The following is a 23,253-nucleotide window of genomic DNA, read 5'->3' as shown; positions in this document are numbered from 1 at the left end:
TTGCTAAGTGCCCATGTCTGGGGTGGGGGGATGTCTTCTGAGAGACACAAAATCATAGAATTTTGAGATGAATAAGACCATAAAGTTATATTCCTTCTCCAGGCCTCAGTTTCCCCATCTGAAAAAATGAAGGGGGAGGACAGAGGACCAGGGTTCTTAAGGCTCCTTCTTATTCTAACATCCTCTGCTAAATCTTATTAAAGCAATATGAAAAGATGAGGACTAAGACTAGTTGCACTGTGGGCCCCCCATCCCCAATTCAAGTCCTCACTCTGCATCACCTGGGCAAGTTCCTCTCTCTGGAGTTCAGCTTTCTCCTCTTTAAAACAAGGGAGCCAGACTTCGATGATCTCCAAGGGTTTTTTTTTTTTTTACAGCTCTGCTATTCCATTACTATATGAGACAGAAAACAGTACAAGTGATTGTATTACATACAAAAAAGCAATACTAGGTAGTTAGGAAGCTATGCTAGTGATTGTGTGGTCAACGAATAAGAAAGCAACTATGGTGGTTTTGGACCACCAAATAGCAGGTTGCACTAGGTCGGTAGGCATGGGCCTTTATTCATAGACTTGTCTCTGTCTCCCACAGGTTGTATGGAGAAAGCTTGGAGATGCAGCAAGTTCCAAACCTTCCATCCGACAGCACCTTTCAGGAAACCAGTTCAAGGGGCCCTTGTAGGAGCTTTACTCTGAAGACTGGGGACGAGTGTGTATAGGGGAATGACTTCTTAAGAATGGGACAATGGGAGATGCACAAGAGGGAGGGACCTCTCATTCTCTGGCTGCCAGAATTATTTTTGTGGTGTTCTTTGTAAATATGGCAGCTTTGACCTAGGGTACTCTTGAGGTCCTGGGATGGCTCTTCACTGGGGAAGCAATCATTTTCCATATACTGCAAATGGAGTTCTGATCATCCTGTTTCAGAAATACCCAGTTGGAGAATTTTGAGCGACCCAGTGGAGCCCCTCTCACCTACAGCTTTTCCCATCTTTGCTACTGAAATGGCTTTTTCAAGAGTGAGTTAGAATGCGGTTCAAGTTCCTGGTTGGGTTGTTCAAAACTCAGCCCAGAATTCCACTTTCCTTTTCTGAGGTTGTCAGCCATATAGTTTTTGGGGTCATGGTAGTATGGGGGGGGGCAATTTCTGATAAGCCTAGTTTATGCACTAGGGGAAAAAAGACCCTTGAGATGTCTGAAGATTCATCTCATCCTGTCTCATACTTAATCCATCCCAGAAAGAGCCTAGTGAGATGCTGGACTTCTTTTGTTCGTTTACTTAGCCCAGAACAAAGGCTACCATGTGTTGTTTTTGTCCTCATGTGAATAACTTTCCTCATGATATCATGCATCAGAACATGAGTTCATGCTTAACATTTATGTCTTGATAAATCTGACAGAGTATCTCACTGGTAGCCATTCCCCACAATCTACCAGCTTCCTTTTCATAGACCAAGTCCTTTTTCCAGGTGAAGTTTCCTTTGAATTCTGGTTGAGTCTTGGTAGGCAAGTAAACAACCCCTCCCATAAGGGCCTGGAGTGCTCTGTGAAAACACTGGGGAGCTGGTCCACAGCTGTCCATTAGTATTAGTTAATTCAAAGACAAAGATGAGTCTGCCCTTTTTCTATAGCTTACTTTATCTCCCTACCAAGTCTTGGTTGAGAACTTCAGATCTCCTAGGATTTTATAAGTGTACATTTTCTCCTTCCTTCACTTTCCACCACAGGAATTCTTTCGTTTACTGTGCTTTGTTCCTGGTGATGAGTCTCTCCAGAAAGTGGATGATCTTCAAATGAAATAAAATTCCTTTGTTGGGCCCTTTTGAAAGCTTTTCTAGCTTGAAAGAACTGGGCAAGTCTTGTATGCTGCTGACGTAAGACTTTGAGAATCTAGGGAATTTCTTATCAGTGGGTCTTGGGATGTTTATAAAATCTCAAGGGTTTTTATTTCTTCCATGGAATTGCTCCTTGCTAGGTTTCTTGATGATCTTGCAATATAGGTTGCCCTCTTTCCAATTCAGGTATGTTTTAGTCCAATTTAATTGAAAGAAGGGGAAAAAAAGAAATCTGCAGAAAGCAGACATTGTCATTTCAGAAAGTATCCTCTGCTTACACACACACACACATACACACACACACACAATTACGTTAAGATTTTAGAGTTGGAATTGCCATCTAGTCCAACCCATATCTGAGAAACCATCCATCCTCACCACCTGATGAATGGTCATTTCGCCTTTGCTTAAAGACCTCCAGTAAGGGGGGAGGGGGAGGGAACACACTGATTCCTAAGGCAACCCATATCCACTTTGGGGCAAGCAGATAGCCCTAATTATTAGGAAGTTTCCCCCTCATGTCGAGCCTAAATTACCTCTATTTGTAATTTCTACACGTTGCTCCTAGTAACGTTCTCTGTGGCCAAACATAACGAATCTAATTTCTCTTCTACATTATATAACCTTTCAAGTATTTGAAGGCAGCTGTCATAACATATCTCCTCTCCCAGCCCCTTAGACACATCCTCATATGGAATGGACATAAGGATTTGTACCATTCTAGTTGCCTCCTTCCCTCCACTCCTCCTTCCCAGTTTATCCATGTCCTTTCTCAAATGTAGTAAACAGAACTGAACACCATTCTTCAGGTATGGTCTAACAAGGGTCAAATACAAAGAAATTATCACTTTATTCCCATAAAAGCTATGCCTCTCTTAATACTCAGGCCAAGAAAACAGCTTTTTTTGGCTGCCATATACTGTCAACTCATATTGAGCTTGGATTTCAATAAAATCCCCAGACCTTTTCTGATGAACTGCTGTCTAACCCTGTCTTGTATTTGTGACTTTGAGGAACTTGTGTAAGCCTTTACATTTATCATTAATAAATAGCATCTTGTTAGATTCAGCCCGATTTTCTAACCTATCAATACTTTGTTGAGTCTACTGTGCTTGACTTGCAAAGGTGCTAAGGATGCCATCTTTTCATTTATCTAAATCTTTCATAAAAACTTCCTAGTCCAAGCAAATATCCCTGAAGCACTCCCACAGACCTTATGAAGTTCATGTGGAACTATTAATAACACACTGACTATGAACCACTTATCCAGTTCTGAGTCAATTGTACTAGCATCTATTCAACATTTCTCCAGAGATACTTTATATTGCTTTCTAAAGTCTAGGAAAACTGTATATTTTCCCAATCTATCATTTAATAACTTATGTTGAAAAACAGAAATAAGTTTAGTCTGGAATGGCTTATTCTTGACCTTTTAATTAGGAATGAGTTTCATTTGGAACCAGTTCCCTCCAAGCCTCCATTTAGAGATCCAGAGGGTACCTGGAAGCCCTCCCTCTCAGCACCTTAACTGGGGCTGCATATGGGCTCTTCTTGCACTATTTCCAATTCTTTTACTCAGTAAATAGAAATTCATGGATGTGTAAGCAGAGCTAGAGCTGACCTGAGCTGACTAGCAACCAGGAAGGATTTTCCAAAGTCAGAGAATTAAGGCACTGCCCAAGAAGGGACTGGATAGACAAACCAGCACTTAACTATTGGGATATCAAACCTGACCCTCTAGTGAGGTTTAGTGAAAAGTGCACTGAACTGGGAATCCCATAAACCTGTGTTTTAGCCTTCCCTCATTTATTACATGGCTTTAGCAAAGTTACTTCTTTTTAGGGCTATTTCCTCATGAAAAAATCAGGCTGCCACGTAGGTGTCACAAGAATCAAGTGAGACATAAAAGGATTTTGCAAAATTGAAGGTTCTGCAAAGTGAGAAACATTACTATTCTGGAAGGTAGAAAATGTTAAAATTTAGTCATGTCAACTCAGTTTCCTCATCTGAACAAGGGGAATTGGACTGTCTCTCAGCTCTAACATCCTGCATTTCTAAATCTGAAGTCCTGATTTACTGATAGTCTATCAGTGTTTTTGAGGTCACAATGTCATTTCCAATAAATTGTAGGTGGACATGTGACATTATCAATTTTCTTGCCCTCTTGGCTTCTTTTTCTGTCTCCTTTTGTTAGTTTACTTAAGGTAAAGAGGAAATACTCTCCTGAGTCACTTTTCCCTTCTGACATATGGTGATTTGAATTCCCTTCCTTAAAAATTGAGGCAGCATGGCATAGTAGTTGGATTTGCCGTTAAAGCCAGCAAGATGTAATCCTGGACAAACCCCTTAACTTCCCATTGCTCTAGGCAATTTTCTAAGGCTATAAAAGTTGCAGAGAAGTCTTAAGTTGGTAGAGGGAGTTTCCTATACCAAAGAAATCATAGGTCCAGTTCCTATACTCTTTAAAAAGTTCACATTTTAAAAATGATGAATCCAAACCTTCATTTGTTCATGGAATACATGCTCAGTGATTTACCTCATTAGTATGACACTGCTGCTGACTTCTCTCAATCATCCTGGAGCTTTTGAGTGGTAATGACTTACTCTATCAATTCAATCTTGAGATGCAAATAAGAGTTTGCAAGCATGAAATACATTTTTGTAATAGTTGTCAAAGTACAGGGAGGCAGATATCATATCATTATAAGCAAGAATTTCTGAACATAGAGGCCTTGAAGAGATCCCTTCATTGCATGGGTGGCCCCTTCTAATAATGTTCAGTTTTTTGCTTAACGCTACAGACCTGTAAATGAGATGACAAAAAGAGACAACAGACATTTTTTATGTCTATTTGGAAATGCATTGGCTAAGACAACTCCACAAAGAAGCAATTACCAACACCGATTTGACCCATAAATCCAAAAATGAATAGTAGAGTGACCTTTGCAAGTGTCTTTTAGATGTCAGACTTTTTTACTAACACCTGCTTCCAAACTGGTATAAGGTATGAAGCAATTTTCCATAGAACCACACCTGACTTTTTGGCAGTACCTTAGTATGTAAATAATTTTAGTTAATTTGTATTTCTCTGCCAGAGCCAAAATCAGAAACTGATAGCTTCCAGGTTGAAGATGGCACCCAATAATGTTCCCAAGTGAAATAGAGGCTAGTGTTTTCTCTATGGACTTTTGAGTTTTTTTATTTGGGGGACACAGGAAACTTTAATGAGAAGTACCTAGTAAGATATACCTCTACCAAAGTTTACAGTGGTATAGTCTTATCTAGATATGGAAACACCTGAATGCTAAGTTAAGAATCCTTAAGCCTAAATCTTGGCTGTCTTCCAGAGCAAATGAACAGCACATTTGAAGTTTCATTAAAACAGCTGTACTACAGTGTTTACTACGAAGCTGTGCTGGGGTGACCATTGTACCTCAGAATCCAAACCCATTGAGCATAAGGCACATTTTAATTCAAATGTCATTAGCATTGTCAGTGTTTAAATAAAAGGAAAGTGACCTTTCATCTTTTTTGAACAGGGGAGGGCAAGAATAATACTACTGATCTTTTAAAGAAACAAAGTGTGTGACTACAAAGTGGTAAAATTGTGTATTTTTCATAAAGCGGGGCATGTCTCTTTGTGCTGCTCTGTGGAAATCTGCTGGAAAGTGTATGATTTCTGTATAGCCTGTGACCCGACAGTGCCCCACCTACCCCTTCCCCCCACTCCCTTTTCCGTAGACTGTGATTTATATGAGAACTGGAACAAGTACGTTCCTGATGTTTGTGTACAGAGCAAAAAGCCCTTTAGACTTTAGCACGAATTTTTACCTTTCATTGAAGCCACTTTGATTTTCTTGGGAGGAAAATAGATTTTTTTGGATAATGTGTGGTTAAAAACATTGATTTGAAATATTTTAGTAAAATGAAGTCAGAGATATGATTGTGATAGTGTATACTTGCAGTTAAAAGAAATAAACTTCTTTGTAAGCAAGCTGTGATGACTCCCAACTTTGTGATTAAGACTGGCCCCACTGTTAGTTCTAAACTGCCCCTGCCTGCACCTGAGCAGGTATCGGGAGTCCCCTTCCCCATACATCTCCCCCACATATGCCTAAAGATCCTTCTGGGAGGCAAACACAGCTTTCCAGGGTGATCCATTACAGAGTTCAGTTATAAAACCTCCCCTACAGGTCCTAGAGAGTACTTTGGTGTGACTCATGGTCATTCAGAGAACAGAAATAGAAAGAAATTAAAGTTAGGTAGTCTAACTTACCAATGGATTTTTCACCCCTCAAATTCAGTCAGTTAAAGATGTTCTCATTAAAACAGTGGAAGCTTAGTCCCCACAAGCTGGCTGAATCCTGTAAGATTCAGTGGGGAAAGGGATGGGATTCTGTCAGTAGATGACTGATTTGGGGCTGTGTAAAGGAGGAACCCCAGAAGCATGAGTAGGGTGAGGGTGCAACAGTGAGGTTTTAAGTCACGTATTCTCCATTTTCCTCCTCCCCCTAAAAAAACATTCTTATATTTTCAGAACTGATTTTATTTGGGTAGGTAACTGACTGAGGGAGTCTCATCTGTAACCAAGATGGAATTCACAGTATGATGTTACATTCACACTTTAAAAATATATCTGTATGTACAGGAATTTGTAAATAGATGTAAACATACATTACTTTCCAAGGTCCGGTTTTCCATTCCCTTGTCTCCCCCCACCAAAAAACAAACAAAAAAACAGCCCCAAATTAGGCAAAGCCAACCTGTCCAAAACAATTTTAAAATTAAAAGACTGATAATACCAGTTAAACCAAGAAACTCTGACAACAGCATCATGTATCACTGGAGAGTATTACTGAAGGAAAACAGTTTTGACTTTAGATGATACTGGATTATTTAAAACTTATTTTTCAGTAAAAGTAGGCACTGATTTTTAAAAGGAAATTTACTCCTTACAGATAACTATTGAGCCAATATGGCTGGTTAACATGTTCACTAGTATAAAGTAATCCAGTGCAGTAACAACTGATTTTAAATTAATCAAGTGTATAAAGTTAGATTATAATTGGCTTTGCAATAGCTATACAAGAAGCCATACTGTAGAAGGCTTACTGGAGTTCAAGTTCACCATTCCATTCCCTTTCTGTACTGCAGCTGTGTAGCATTATACAAAGTACCCTGCTGTTCAACTATTTTTTGCCATTTAAACTATACTTCAAAGGTAAGTGATTAAAAAAAAAAAATGAAAAAAAATTGGTTTTTGAGTTTTAAAAAAAGGGGTGAGGGGGAGAAGAGGCATCATGTTATCTCATCCAAGCTGCACGTCCCAATCCTCCCACAGGAGGCATGCCAGGTGGGGGGATGGGAGGTGGCACCGGGGGTTGCCCACCTGGGGGCACAGCTGGAGGAGGGTAACTGGCAGGTGGCATCCCAAGCCCTGGAGGAGGGTGGGGAGGAACAGCATGAGTTGGAGGCAATCGTGGAGGTGGGAAGTTGGGGTTGTATGTTGGTGGGGGAGGATATCCAGGAGTTGGTGGGGGAATGTTGGGTGGTGGAAATGATGCTGGGGGAGGTGGGACAGGTGGTGGAGGGTTAGGAGGATATACGTGAGGATGGTATGGCAAGTGAGTGGGTGGTCCATATGCTGGAGGCAGAGCCCCATAGGCTGGTCCTTCTGTCTTCATCATGGATTGCAGACTTTGATAACCCTCTCCTGACATGTAGGAATTTGTAGTTGACATTCCAGTAATGTAGCTGGAAGGTGGTGGTGGTGGGGGGGCGGTGAGGAAGAGGAGGTGGCTGATGTACAGGGGCAGGATGACTGGGAGGAGGAATCTGGACTTTTGGTAGATCTCCAGCCTCCACTGTGCCGGTCTGCTCGCCCTCTCCCATTGAAACTGCAGCTGTGAGGGTTGGCTTACGTTCTAAAGAGGAGAGAAAAAGCCAAAACAGGGATCACTATACAAATGAGAGATATAAGTGCTATATTCAGGAAATGCTTTGTCAAAAGTTACAACATTAGCTAAAAATAAATTACCAAAGGTCATAATCACATAGCAAAAGAAATCTATTTATACTTTTTCTGGTTTCTTTGAACATTATATATTTTTTCTTTTAATGTCAACAAACAGCTAAAAATAAAATGCCAGTTATTACAAACAGGATAGAATTTAGACTTACGTACAGGTTAACAATGACTTTCTAAATTATTAAGAAATAAGTTGCCTAAACAAGTTAGGCTTATGTGAAGTAGTAATCATAAAAAAACCTTTCATTTCTACATTGCTCTAAGGCCCCCTAAGTGCTTTCCTCCTGAAACCCTGTGAGGTGAATTATTCTTTTTGTAAGACTTGGAGATTACATGACTTGCCCAAATGTAAACAAGTCAGTAGAGATCAGAAGTGGAATTCAAGGCTATGTTCTGATCCCTACAATTGATCAGTGCAACATTTTTCCCAATCTGTCATGTATAAAGAAGGATATACTCACACTCATATGTCTCTTCTAAGAAGAGATACAAAACTATAAACTTGACACTGAAAGCCCTTCACAATTGGCTACCTCTCATTTCCAAGGTGAACATACATTACTTCTGCTTGCTCACTGCAGACAAACTGGCTCACTTGCTGTGCCCTGTACATGACAGTCCAGCTTTTCTGCCTGTGGGCCTTGGCAAAGCCTACCTAGCATGTGCTAATATTGCCTAATGCGCTGTTTCAACCTGGAACTCCCAATTTCCTCCAGGACTCAGCACACCACCTCCTTTTAAGAAGCCTTTTCAGACTCACAGTCAGTGTACATCCTCCAAATTACCCATCTTTATTTGGCGTGTATACATATGCATGTATATGTATGTAAACATAACACCTATGTAAATGTGCTACATCAATAGAATATAAACTTTTGGAGGTGGAAACTGTTTTCATCTTTTTCTCTAGCATGTTTTGAAATGTTTATTGATTCACAATCAAACTGAGTTCATTTAGACATTTCCTGAGCTATGTTGTCAGACCCAGTAATAGGTGGAGTGTATGAGGATGATGAGTCCACCCTCACGGAACTGATACTTGTAATGTCCTATATATAACGAGATGCTTTATGTTTCTCTCTGATCCAACCTGTGAAGATGGGCAGCATTAACATCATCATTTCCTTTTTATGGGGAAATGAGGGGAAAACTCACAAAAAGCTCATAAAAGTTAAGGCAATATGCTCAGTCTTAAAGAGCTAGTAAGCGGTAGAGAAAGGATGCAAACCCAATCAGACATCTGTGATGCGCTGGTTAGTTTTGCTGAATTTTTTTTTCCTAATAGTTATTATAAAGGACGGCTCTCCGGGAAAAGAGAGAAAAGATACATTGGGAAATGTAGGTGACAAAAACAAGAGACAGCAATAAAGATTACAAGTCTAAGGCTCCTAGGCTAACAAATGACAAGTGTACTTTTCCCCCTCCAGGCCGCTGAGAAACTCCTGAGGAATTTACGCTCTTAAAAGTATCTTTTCTTTAGGACTCAAATTTCTGTCTAGAATTCACTGTATTTAGGAGATCACAGGCCAGACCACTGTGAAATGACAGGTAATGGCCAAGCCTAAGTAACATCTATGGAAGGCAACCCTTTAGAAATAAAATCTCTACATGAACTATCTACTTCAGTGTCATGAAAGCTGAAGCCTTCATGTAGCTAAGGTTACATGAAACAAGATTTCCCAGTACAATTTTTCTAATATTTATTATTTTCTAATAAACAGAACAGAAATCTTGTTACCCTTGAAAAAAACAAGAGGTATAGCACTCCATCAACTAAGAAGTTAAAGGCTCAAATTATACCCCGTGAATGAACCATGGCAGCAGATTGGAATATTTCCTATCTACCAAACAGTTATATTGCTTCATTTACACTGGACTATATATGCCCTCGAGTCAGAGTGAACCCCTGGGGCCATTTATTCCAATCCATATGTGGTTATGAATTCCTAAAAAATGGTCACCCAGCATTGCTTTTTTAAAGACTTCATGTGCAGAGAGAAGCAACTACCTCCTGAGGCTGGCCATTTTGCTTTTAGATAGCTCCAATTATTAGGAAGTTTTTCTTATGGTTTTTCACTCTAGGTAAAAAGCTCCAGAACTTTCACATGAGAAAGACTGGTGGGAATGATCATAATTATTCAACTCAGGGTCTATTTTTTAAGAAATTTAGTCACTGGGTAGATAGGCATTTAAAGGCTAAATCACTGACAAAGAACACATGCAGTCTTCTCCCTCTCACAGAAACTCAGTTTTGTGTGAAAGTAGGATCAAAACGAAACAAAAATGTGAAAGAAACAGTTATGAATCTGCTGCTCAATTATTTACATTTCTATTTTCTGTTACATTTCCAGTTTTCTACTCAAAGAAACTAGTTACCAAAACCATGTAAATACTACTACCCAAAGACACTGATTTGGAGGTCTGCATATATATTGTTTACAACTAAGCTTCTCTTCTCACTGCTCCAAACAACCATTCAAGCCTTGTAACATACCTCACATTCCAGCAATCCAAGCTTCAGGAAATATTCTAATAACATGGGAAAATGATGGCAATATACTGAGGAAAAGGAGGGAATCCACATATGGAAATATCATTGGACTTTAATTCTGTTAAGAATTTGTAAAATGGGGAGGATCAAATGAGATATTTCACATAAAAGGCTTTGTAAATAATGAAGTACAGTAGAAATGTCAACTCTATTATTAGTTCTATTAAAATACTATCTATACCTCACTCAACAAAATAGAAGTGTTTCTAAAAAATGTTTAAAGAATAATCTTTCATCAACAATGGTTCCAGAAAACAGATAATGATGTTATGCCTCCTACACCTCCTATATGGATGAGATGTTGTATATATTTTTAGATGAAGTAATCTGGTGTTTTTATTTAATGGTGTGAGTTACAAAGAAAGGTTCAATTTCAGTAGGAGAGGGTGGGGAAAAAGTATTTCTAGAAATGACTTTGACAAAAAAATAAGAGGCATTCATAAAAACATTACAAAAAAAAACCTTTCAACCAAAATATTTATATTGGGGAAAAATTCCAGACATAAAGAGATTGGGTCATCTTAACTGCCCATACAATCCCCTCAGTATAACAGAGTTTTACTCACCAATATCTGGAAGGTGACCTAATCAAACAAGTTACTGATGCTGAAAAATGGAATATGAATAAACAAGAGTACTACAGACTATTCACCATCCCTTATAAAACTTTGATTGATGTTAACAATTAGAATGAGGACAAGGGAGCTCAGAAACCACTCAAAAATGTCCTGACCTTGACATATGAGAGATCTGTACAAGGATCATACCATTTTATAGTATCAACTGTTTTACAAATCTTTCCAGAGGACGACACAAAATTACAAGCAATATCACCTCAATAAAACAGAAAGAAATAGTGAAAGGGGAAAAAAAAAAAAGGAAGAAAGCATGGTGTGAGATATATCATGACATGTCACGACAATTTCTGTAACACATTTCTTTATCAATTTAAGTGGGACCACTGAATCTGGACTCTTGATAGCTCAGTCCCCAGAGTGCCATACAAGAAAATAGAAATGGCAGTAAAGGTGGCAAACAGGTGAAACAGCTGGACCAAACAAAGAAAATGCAGAGGAAACCCATGCTGCAGGCAACATGATTTTGAGGGCACTTAAAAGCAGATAATATTTCTTACTGGAAAAAAAAGGAACAAGAGAACACAGGTAAGTACTAACTCCCTCTTTGCCTATTTTCCCATTCTTATAAAAATCTCTCAAGGAATGATCTATGCAAGAACCAGAGGATTATAGAAAACATGAGAAGAGATTAGGCAGATTTTCACAAGAAATATTCTATAGTAGCCTCTATCTTCACAGTAACAACTGACTTAAGAATACAGTGAATACAAAATTGCACTTTGTCAATTATTTAAAAGCCTAAGATTTGGTTGAGTGAAATACATCCTTAAGGGACTTTCCTCCAATAAAAATCTTTCCATCCAATACATTCAAATCTCAGAAAAACTAAACAAGGGACAACTCTTCAATAATCCTGATTATCAAAGAGGAATACAACAGAGACATAAGCTTGCTGATGTCTCTCACTGGCATGCTGAATGTCTAACACATAGCTCAAATGGAATAGGAATTCCCTATAGATGATAAGGTCCTCCAGGTGTTCCTAAACGCAGATGCCATCAGCATGTCATCAAGTTCCATAACATAAGAGTACATGATGACTCAAATAAGTCCAGCCTATAAATAAGTCCCCTGCCAATGGACAAAGAAGGACTGATGTCAAGACGCTGTGATATTCAACTGCATAGACAACTGGTATCTGTCTCTCTCTCTCTCTCAAGAATCAAAATTGTGGGTAAAATATACGGCATGTATAAACAGCACATCACTAAGGTATAGAAGATCTTATATAGATGATGTATGACAAGAAAACGAAATTAAATAGTCATGTAGGAAGTCTGAGAACACTGAAACACTCCTACAGTCAAGTGTTATTATATTAAAAGACCTAGAACACAGCCTCCACCTCATTGAGAGGGTTCCCCATGGAAGGGAATATGAATAAGATGACATATAAGGACATGAATAAGAGTTATATAGGATGAGAAGGGATAGGGTGGCTTGCTACCTATACTATTAGGAGTATACAAACGAATGAGATCACAGAGCCACTAAAGTGCATCTGGAGTGTATAGAGGGCTCACTTTCCATCCAATGTTAAAAACACAGAATGTGTGCTGAAGCAGCAAGTTGCAAAGAATGCCCTCTTCCATTATTTGATAATGAAGCAGCCCCTCTTCTTGCCAAAGCCAAAGTCTCTACATTATGCCCTTGATTACATCCTCCCTGCCCCCTACATTCTCCAGCCTATCTTCCTCTGGGTAACGGTTCCTTCCCTACTGCCTTCAAACAGGCTTAAGTGCACTCATCCTGGTAAAGCCAAACCAAACCAAACGTCTTCACAAGACCCTACCGCACTCTTATGCTATCTATCATCCCTCATCCCTTCTCAGTCAAACTGCCAGAAAAAAATGTTTACACTGATTACGACTTCCTCTCTCCTTAAGTCTTTGTAGTCTGGTTTCTGACACAACTCAAATGAAACCGTTCTCTCCAAAATTATAATGATCTTGACTGACAAATCTATGTCATATTCTCAATCATTCTTGACCTCTCTACAGCATCTGACACTGCTCATCACCCTCTCCTCCTGCAAACCGCATTCTCTTTGTGTGGTTAAAAACAGCACACTCATCATTTATATTCTGACCCCTACCTGCAAGCATACCATGAGGTTTTGTCCTGGAGCCTATTCTCTTTCCTCTTTACACAGTACCTCCAATACCTCCCATGGGTCTAATGATCATCATGGCCCCATTTTTCTAGTCTGCAACATTTGTAACTTCAGTGTTATCCTCAACTCCTCACTCCACATATCCAATTAGTTTCTACATCTTGTTGTTTCTACCTCTCCAACATTCCTCTCACGACTCCTTTTTACCATGCTTGTATGGTAAAAACACAACCTTTGTTCGGACTGTGGTCTCCCATTTTCAAGTTTCCTCACCATTCCACTACATTCTCCACATGTTTTCCTTAAGTGCAGATCTGATCATGTTACTACAGTATTCAAATTCCAGAGACTGCTTATTGGTTAGAGATAAAATATAAACTCCTCTGTTTGGTTAAAAGCCTTCAGAACTTGGTCCCAATCTACCTTTCCAAACTCATTTCTTCTTCCCGCACTCTCCAGTCCAATCAAATTGGTTCTATTCTTCACACAACATTCCATCTCCTGTCACTATGGCTTTATGCTTGCTCTCCTCCAGACCCAGAATGCATTCCCTTCCTAACCTCTGCTTGTTTCACCAAATCCCTCTTTTATCAGAAGTCTTTCCTGTTACTCCTGATTCCTAGCAACCTCCCTAACTAACCCTGTATTTATTCTATGTTTACTTATATAAGTGCATATACATTTTAAAAGAGTGTAAACACTTTAGGAGCAGATTTTTTTCATTATTTTTGGTTATTATATACCCACTCTTGGCACAGAGTAGGCAAAATAATCTATGGGAATCCCCAAATAGCTGCTGTGATCTTAAGCCACTTGAAGAGGCATAGTTTCCAGGGCCTGGAAACTTTCTCATTGTACTCTGCCACAGTCAGATCAGGTCATACTCAATTTGTGGTGTCATGTTTTAGAAAGTGATAAAATATCAGCAATAGGCAAAAAGTAATACCTTATGAGGAAGGAATGTTTGAAGAACTAGGGATGTTTAGCATGAAGGATATACTTCAGGGGGATGTGATAACTATCTTCAAGGAAGAGGGGTTAGACTTGTTTTGCTTGGTTGCAGAGAGAAGAACCCTGAACAACTGAGCAACAGGTACAAATCTGAGCCTGATGTCAGGAAACACTTCCTTAACAATAGGACCTACTGAAACCTGGAAAAACTTTCCCTAGGGAGTTAGCAGGTTTCCCCCTTAACTTCAAAACTGAAGAAAAGATTCTAGGATACTAGCATGGGTTGGATCAGACTGTCGGTTATATTTCTTTCAACTAGGAGATGCTTATTTCTATTGTTTACCAAATGAAATATACCATGGTTTCCTGCCTGTTGCCTACCTTCCAAGGTTATTCACATCCTGGTTTTACTACCTAAAGCTGGCCTTTTACACAGAACTGTTTAAAGGCTAATGGATCACTTGTCAGAGGTCCTATAGATGACATTCCTGTATTAGAAGGAGGTTGGTCTAGATGCCCTTTCAAGGTTACCCTCTACTCTTAAACTTCTAGCATTCTATTTTCCTCGACTTCTTACCATATAGCACTGCTTTAGTCTTTACACCTTTGCACATTCTATTCCCTACCTAAGAATGCACTCTCCTTTCTAACTATCCAGGTTCCACTAATATTCCAGCCCAGATGAGGTATCATGTTCTCCATTAAGTTCTTTCTGATGACTACAGAACATACTAGTTACTTTTCTTTGAATTCCATTAACACTTATAGTTCACACCACAATTATCATTAGTTACATCTTTCTAACTAGAATGATAAATTCTTTGGGGGCATGGGCTATGTTTTAAGCTTCTTTCATGTTTCCTATAATACAAAGGTAAACATACAGTAGATGCATAATCCATACTTCTTTCTCAATTAGGGAGACTGTTTTTTTAAATCATAAAGTTAACTTTTTTTTTAATTAGAGTAACCATGGGAATTTACAAGTAAAGTAAAAATGTGATTCTGCCTCCAAGAAGTTATCATAAGCCCCAGTGGGATAAATTAGGAGGAGCATGGATATTACACATGTCTGATATAAATTTTAAACACATACTATATGCAAACAGGCACTGGACAAATGCACAAATGTACTATGCAACATAGCAGATGGAATGAGTGTCATTAAAAAATTAAAGAGTTTTTTCTCAGACATGCACTGAAAGAAGTTCAATATTGGTAGTGATTCTTCTCCAGCCCCAATATGGCTCCTATTATCTTTTTAAAAAACTACACAGATTTCTGTCTCAAGTTTAACACTGCATCTAATGTTACCTCAATTGTTATTCTCAATAGGGAGCAAGAAGTTTCCCAAATAAAGAAATCTAAAAATTACAGCTACCTTGTAGTGATCTGGAAAAATGGGCCATGAGCTCTATAAGGATTTCTCTATAAAATTTACCCTAATATTCACTTCATTATTGTCTGAAATTTTAGAATGGGAGAATTTGGGGAGTAAATTGGTGGTTATTATTGGGTTGCCTTGTGCTCTACACAGTTACTAGGCAAGCCCATCAATAAGAACTAAAAGATTATTCTAACTTGGAACTTCACCTATGGGCTGGTTTTCATTACAATTTTCCTTGAAAATAATTGTGAAATTAATGTTAACTACTATCCATTTCCTCTTTCTGATCTACAATGATTCAAAGATTCATAAAATTAGAGCTAGAGGTGACCATAGAGGTCAATTAATCCAATCTTTTTTTTTTTTTAGAGGGCTATTGGGGTTAAGTAACTTGCCCAAGGTTACACGGCTAGTATTTTTTTTGTGTGGGTGTTAAGTGTCTGAGGCCGGAACCGAACTCAGGTCCTCCTGACTTTGGGGCCGGCGCTTTACTCACTGTGCCACCTAGCTGCCCCAATCCAATCTCCTTTTAAAAATGAAAAGGGGCCTAGAAAAATTAAGTGACTTGCCCAGGATTGCACAGGTAGTGATAAGAGGTGGGATTTGAACCCAGGTCCTTTGATTCCAAATCCAGTACTTTCTCCAGAGTAACCAATCTGTCCGAATCTTTCTTAACAAGATAAAGAAAAAACCTGGTTGCCAATGAGCTAATCTCAAAGGAAAACTTACCTGGAGGTGGATGTACAGGTAGTATTGGTGGGTGTGTGGTCTCAATTTTGGGGATTTTAGATGGTGGTGGTTCTAAAAAGAAAAACTGTATTAAAAAGCCACCCATACTTCTGCATGAGAATAAATTTTTTTTTCATACTGGGCTTTTAGGAAAAATTACTGAAAAGTAACCATATATGGCTTCTAAGGAAACTTTAGAAAGGATCCACTTAAACCATTATACATTTATCTTTTAGTTAAAAGGACAAATTATTTGTCAAAAAGTTCTTCCTAATTTTCCTTAAACAGCTATTTTAAAATTTTAGTACTTGAGAAAACCCCTTCAAATAATTTTTGGAACATATCATTAACACCGCGAAAAACTCCAGAGTTCATTTATAAAACCACTTCAACTATTTGGCACACAGCTGAGACTAGGGAAGTAAATAAGGCCCTGAATAGCCAAAAGAAATTTCAAAGTCCATTCAACTAAAGTTAATACATTTCTGTTCAAAGGAAAGATCCTCCTCAAAGTTCTCTCTCAGAACTAAATTACTCTTGTTTTTACCACAGTGAATTCAACAATATTTTATTTTCAATTCACAAAATATCAGAATAATGTGGAAGGGAGGGATGGATGTTGGTACCTGAGGGACAGGCACACTGGTAATAGCAGGAAATGATTATTCTCAGCAAGGAAAGAGACAGAAAAAGTACTCAAGAATTTAAAAAGCACAGTAGTCCAGGGCCATTTAGTATGAGGGAGAGTAGTTCTGCTTTTAACTACCCCTAGAATATCAGAGTAAGCATACTAGTTATTATATATACAGTGAAAGTATATGGTATTTAATAATAATGGCCCTATGTCACTTTAATAGGCTTGTTTTGACTGTTAAGAAGCATATTATTTATTTTAGAAAGATTTTCAACCAATATATAAAATTTTTTTAATAGTTCTGAAGCCAAAAAAGAGTATAGGTCTCTCAAATTTTTACTCATTATGGAGCACTTCATTCCATGACAAAGTGGAACAAATGAGGAATAAACTACTTCAAACACTTTTCAGTCTTTTCATAACTTCTGAGGTTCCTCTATGAACTCTTAACAAAAATTTCACAACCTAAGGAAATGAGAGTTGGAATCAAGAGTCTTCTAATAAAAGGCCTGGCTTTTTAAGCGCATAGGAGGACTGCTACACATTTTGTTAAACAATACTCCTATTTATTTTATGTACACCCTAATATACTAATTCACCCTATCTCTGAGATTTAGCTGGCGTACTTTTAATACTTTGAAGCCCTTGTCTTTCATTAATTAATGAAATGGCATAACTCAGACTAGAGAACACTGAATTAGTTCACACACAAATTTGGGTACAAAAATATTTAAGCTTTTTTAATGTGACTTTTATTAGCTAGTTTATTACTAAGTACACATTTATCCTGCCCCCACTGCAGAACCCTGGTGCTTATTATATGCCTTCATTAGCAGAATGCAAACTCAAAGGAAGGGAAAAAGAAATAACTTCAGGCCCCTAGTATTCAAAGTTTAGGACTACTACTGTCCTGGAAAGAAAAATGTTTTCTAAAAGAAGCAATATATTTGAGATAGGCATTTTGATTAAAGTAAAAATTAAATATTAAAACAAATGAAATTACCTGCTGTCTTGTTGTCTTCTTTAGGAGAAACAACCTAATAAAATAAAGTTTTTAAATGTTAACTAAGAACCTGGCTTATGTATGGGGGAAAAAGGTATTTACCTGTTACGAGCAAGGTAGTAGTAAACAAAATAAAAACCAAAGAGATAAGATCATAGATACAATTTTTTTCCCTAGACTAGTCTATTTAGAAAAACCTACTGGGATTTATGTAAAGACTAACATCTGGCTGACGATGGATTCCAGCAGATAACAGTGTGTTCTTCCCTATTTTATTCTTCCATTTCAATTTGAATATGAGACCAAATTTACTGATTTTCCTAAGAATAAAATTTAGTTCAACTCTTACTCAATATACCCACCTACATGATGTTCAATGACAGTTTACTTCACTAGTAATTATTTTAGAAGCTATATTAAATAGATTTAGTATTATCTTAAATATCAAATTACATAGATTTCTGCACTGGAAGGTATATACTACTACCACTTTTTGAATTAGTATGATGAATTAAGTGTCAGAAAATCTGGTAGGGACTTTTGAAGACAAGCAAATATAGTACAGCACAGTGGAAAAAGCTCTGCTCTTGGAATTAGGAGACCTGGATTTGAGTTTCAGCTCTGACCAAATCATTTAACTACTTTGAGCCTCACTTTTCTCATCTGCAACACTGGGATGATACTTGCCAGTGTTCTCAAAGGATGCAAATAAATAAAGCATTCAGTAAACCACATGGTATTATGTCAAAAGAACTAATTCTTTAGTCCACCCTTCTTCCTAATTCAGGAAGTGCCTCTACAAGTAACAGGAGAAAACATTTAAACTAGTCACAAAAATATGAAAATTGTAGGTGAGTTGTCAGTTTGTTTAGCTTTATAAATTCAGCAAATCTGATTGCATGTACATCAGCTATAAAGAAGAACCATGATAAGTATCACCTGTGTAATGTTTACTTTTCTCTGTATTATATAACCTCTAAAAGGATTGGTATTAGAACTTTTAATCTCTAAAAATAGCCATAGAAAACAGCTGTCATGTTGCATTTTTTTCTCAGATCTCAATGGGAAAACTAAAAACTACAGGAATACAACCATTTTTCCTTTCTGGTCACAAAACCATGCTAAGAGACTGTCAAATGGCTTGCTAGAATACAAATATAAAATATATATAGCCTAAATTTGATCCCTCCAACTGGAAATTCTCAAAAAGAAATATGTTTGGCTTAATATGAATGGCTTATTCTCATGTTAATTTCTAGCAATCACCTTTTTCTTTTGTAAATGCTCATAAACTGTTTTCTTATCCATTTAAATAAGATACTAGAACCTATAGTTTTCAAGATATTCCCATTTCTCCTTTCTCAATTCTGAAAATAAAGTCAACCTATTGACTGTCTATAGTGTTTTGGTTTCTCTCTCTTCTGGATTTCTTAAAGAATAATGACAATGTTTCTTCATTCATATCAGTAAGTACCCTAGGAGGTAAGTAGTCTGTCTGGGCAGGTAAACCTGAATGACTTCTGAATGGTTAGGTACTCTTTTACAATGGAAAGAACAATGGATCTGGAATTTGGGTTCAAGTCCTGCCTCTGTCACTAACCATTTCTGGATTTCAGTTTACTCATCTATAAAACGAGAGACTTGGACTATATAGCTTTCAAGATCCCTTATAACTCTTAAGTCTATAATCCTAATATCTTTAACATTGAGTAAGATAATGATTTTAAGACTGTCACCACCATTTTAATATACATTAAAAAATTTAAATGCCAACAAAGATGGATTTGGGGGAATGGGAAAGGCAAAAGGTTTTCTCCATTTGCAAAATATCCAAAAGAACTTACCACTGATCGTTTAACCTGCCTGGGAGGGCTAGGCTGAGGAGATGGTTTCTTAGATTGTTGTGCTTGCTGCTGCTGCTGCTGCTGTGCTGTCTGCTGGGACTCTTTCTGTTGTGGCTGTGACTGTTCAGAACTTTGAGATTGCTGTGACTGTTGTACTGAGGGCACTTGAGGTGTTGACTGAAGAGATGGTGGCTGCTGCAATTGATGAGGAGTATGATGAGGCATCTGCTGTTTTCCTTGTGAATAGAGATCCAGGATCTGGTGGCAAATGTCTAAATAAAGTACAAAGATTAAGTTTATCTCAAATTGATATTGCGAATGAAATTCATGTTTAAAGATATAAAACCTAGACCATTTTTTGGTGTGCCTTTTAAAAACTAAGAGATTTCATATTTTTCTCAATCCCACATACAACTATTCATGAATAGGGAGGCACGGAACCTTTCTGGACCTCATCTGGAAACTGAGGACGCTGGATTAAATACTGAAGCTGCCTTCCAGTTCTAACATTATCTAGTTCTAGCTTCCTCTGAAATTCATAGGAAAAATGTGTATGTATGTGTGTGCACACACGTGTGCATATTTCAGAGAGAAAGAGAGACAGGAAGAGAAAGAGATAAAAATAAGGTTAATTCAACTTACACGCTTTAAGAGAAAAGGCAAAATTTTGTTAAGTTTCACTGAGACCATTATCAAATATGGCCAAGTTTACAGTACCTTCTAGTACATCAACAGGTACATCTTGAACAAACTGTTCCCACCATCTCCTGTACATTGGTTTAGACGTCCATTCCTGTATTTCAAATTTGCATAAACGGCCTGCCAAATACATGACTGCTACTGCTATGATCTCAGGTTCCCATTGTAGTGATAATGTAGTACACAAGCTAGAATAATAAAGAAATAGAGCTATTTTAAATGCAGTCATATAACTATATCCAAAGTTCACAGGATACCTCCAGTGCCAAAACTTGTGTAACCTCTTAGGAAGCAATTATATTCATGTAATTTAAAAAAAGAACATTTTTTATCTTATTTTTATCAATGAATTGTTTTTATACTGCATTCACTTCCAAATACATCCCTAATCCATCACCCTCCCCATTGAGTAAGTCCTAATAATAAAGATTAAAAAGGAAAAAAAGTCATTCATCAAAACCGAGCAATACATCAACCAAGTCTGACAGCATATATAACATACAGAAACTATCCATGTTGTCTTACTAAAACGAATTTAAAACCAAGATAAATAAAATGCATAAATTAAAGAAAGTGAGATGAGCATAAGGGGAAAAAAAAAATCTTGATTTTAGAGCCACCTTTTAGCTTCCTAAATTTATCAATACACTCCTTTAAGTAATGATAATACAATAGAACTAACATTTTTTAAAAAATGTCCTTTAATGAAAAGATAAACAGAGTGAGTTTTTAACCTATTTGGTGTCATGAACTTTATGGAAGCCAAGTTAAGAACTTTTGCTCTAAAACCACCATGAAGAATGATGGCCAGGTAGCTCAGCGAGTAAGAGCACCGGCTCCTGTGTCGGGATGACCTGGGGATTGAATCCGGGCTCAGACACTTAGCACCACACCCAGAAATAACTGGCCGTGTAACCTTGAGCAAGTTACTTAACCCTGATTGCTTTAAAAAAAAAAAAAGAATGATCTAATTACTAAGAGTTCTTAAATATAGTTCTACATGTCATAAACTAGATTATTCAGACCAATTATTAAAAACTTAAGACTATACATCATATCTGTACCACATTTTTTAATATACTGGTAAAATTTACCTGTCATTTACAAATGTCCACGCCATTTGAACCAATTTTTGAATTTTGTTCTTATCACCTAAGAAAAGGAATAAGTTAATAAATAAAAATATGGGGAAAAAAGTTCTAAGTGCTCAGTGAGTATCTTAACAAAAATGAAGTATTATTCAAATAGAGAATACCATATAAAGAGAGCAAAAAACCCCTAACTGCCAGATAGGCAAGGAATAATTAAAAATTTTAAAAGGACCAATTCCTGTTTGTTTTCATTCTTTCCTATCCTGAACATATTAAAAAAAAAAAAACCCCAAAACAAAAACCAACCCTCATGGAAGATTAATGTACTTAGGTAATGTAATTATTGTAGACTATTTTCTGATTTTCCCTGCCACTAAAAAATCTCCAGTGAATTTTATGAAAGAAGCGGAGCCTCTGTAAATTCAAGGTACTAGGGGCAACTAGGTGGTGCAGTGAATAGAGCACCAGCTCAGGAGTCAGGAGGACCTGGGTTCGGATCTGGCCTCAGACACTTAACACAAAAACTAGCTGTGTGGCCTTGGGCAAGTCACTTAACCCCAACTGCCCTCCAAAACGCAAAATGATAATAATAATAATAAAATTCAAGGTATTATAAGGAAATTTACAGAGCAACTGTCATATCTGGGGTCAGGTAGATAATCTGTCTCTAGCATTACCACAAAACAGAAACAAATTTCATTTATATGATGCAGCAGAAATACTAGTGGATTTCCAGTTAGAAGGCCTTTCTTTCAAAAGTCTCAGTTATCTCATTTTTAATATGGGGCTAATACTATCTCTCTCCAATTCAGCCTGTCCTCTAGTCACCTAATTACCTACCTAAAGCACAGGTCTCATCATGTTTATTTTTCAGTAAAGTTCAGTGGTTCCGTATTATCTACAAGATCAAATTATAAAATCCTGTTTGGTTTTGAAGACCATTTCACAACCTGACTCCTTCCTTACCTTTCCAGTCTTCTTACATTTTATTCTCCTCCAAATCCTCTATTATCTAGCAGCATACTATCCTCTATCTCTTGACTCTGTGCCTTGTTACTGAGTGTACTCCATACTTGAGAGGCTCTGCCTACTTGTCTCTGCCTTCAAGTCTCAGCTCAAATCCTACCATTTGCGAGAAGCCTGGTCCCCTTCAATGTTAGTGCCTTCCTACTTACACTGTCTCCAATTTACCCTCTATCTCGCAAGAACATAGTTGTTTGTATGTTGTCTCCCTCACTAAAAAGTAAGTTCCTTAAGAGGTCTGCTTTTCCCTTTTTCTGCTTGACCAGCACTTAACCTGACACATAGTAAAGCACTAAAATGATAATTTGAATTGACTATGGTATTTCAAAATTTATTTTAGGAAAACCCTTTGTAAACTTCAAAGTAGGATATAAGAAGCAGAACTGTATGGTGAATAGATAGCTGGCCTCCAAGGTAGGAAAACCTGTATTAATTTTCAAGTCCTATCCCTGACAAATAGTGGCTGAATGATCCTAGGAAAGTCATTTAATCTCTCAGCACACCAGGCAACTCTCTAAAGTTGTGGGGGATTCCCACACCAACAACATCACAAGTCTGTATTTAAAAAAAAAAGATACAACTTAGGATTGTTGTGAGAAAAACAATATAAACTGTAGACTGTCTAAATGTGATCCATTGCTATGACAGCATTAAGTATTTCATACATATTAGTCCATCTGATCCCTTACAACACTAGTGAGGTCAATAAGGCAAATATTATCATCTCT

At 37.5% G+C, this 23,253-nt stretch overlaps 2 protein-coding genes across 5 annotated transcripts in view; one reads left to right on the top strand and one right to left on the bottom strand.

Annotated features, from left to right (window-relative positions):
• Window positions 1–5,829, top strand: part of LOC138173882 (coiled-coil domain-containing protein 85C-like) — a 190,416-nt gene extending 184,587 nt beyond the window's left edge. For all 4 annotated transcript variants that reach the window (XM_069103959.1, XM_069103962.1, XM_069103961.1 and 1 more), the window contains one exon: window positions 592–5,829. In XM_069103959.1, coding sequence (XP_068960060.1) covers window positions 592–681 — 90 coding nt within the window. In that variant the 3' untranslated portion in view covers window positions 682–5,829. The remainder of the gene's footprint in view (window positions 1–591) is intronic.
• A 527-nt stretch (window positions 5,830–6,356) lies between these two features.
• LOC138173881 (cyclin-K-like) overlaps window positions 6,357–23,253 on the bottom strand; it is a 38,143-nt gene continuing 21,246 nt past the window's right edge. The window contains 7 exon segments of the mRNA XM_069103957.1: window positions 6,357–7,611; window positions 7,613–7,758; window positions 16,232–16,303; window positions 17,869–17,902; window positions 19,713–19,984; window positions 20,430–20,599; window positions 21,506–21,563. Of these exon segments, the coding sequence (XP_068960058.1) occupies window positions 7,138–7,611; window positions 7,613–7,758; window positions 16,232–16,303; window positions 17,869–17,902; window positions 19,713–19,984; window positions 20,430–20,599; window positions 21,506–21,563 (1,226 nt within the window). The 3' untranslated portion in view covers window positions 6,357–7,137.

This window comes from Petaurus breviceps, unplaced genomic scaffold (genome assembly GCF_028583685.1).
Source record: "Petaurus breviceps papuanus isolate PSGF00001 unplaced genomic scaffold, PetGlider_PUasm1.0 66, whole genome shotgun sequence".
NCBI lineage: Eukaryota > Metazoa > Chordata > Mammalia > Diprotodontia > Petauridae > Petaurus > Petaurus breviceps.
Note: the sequence above shows the minus strand (reverse complement) of the source record. Positions and strands in the feature narration are given on the sequence as shown.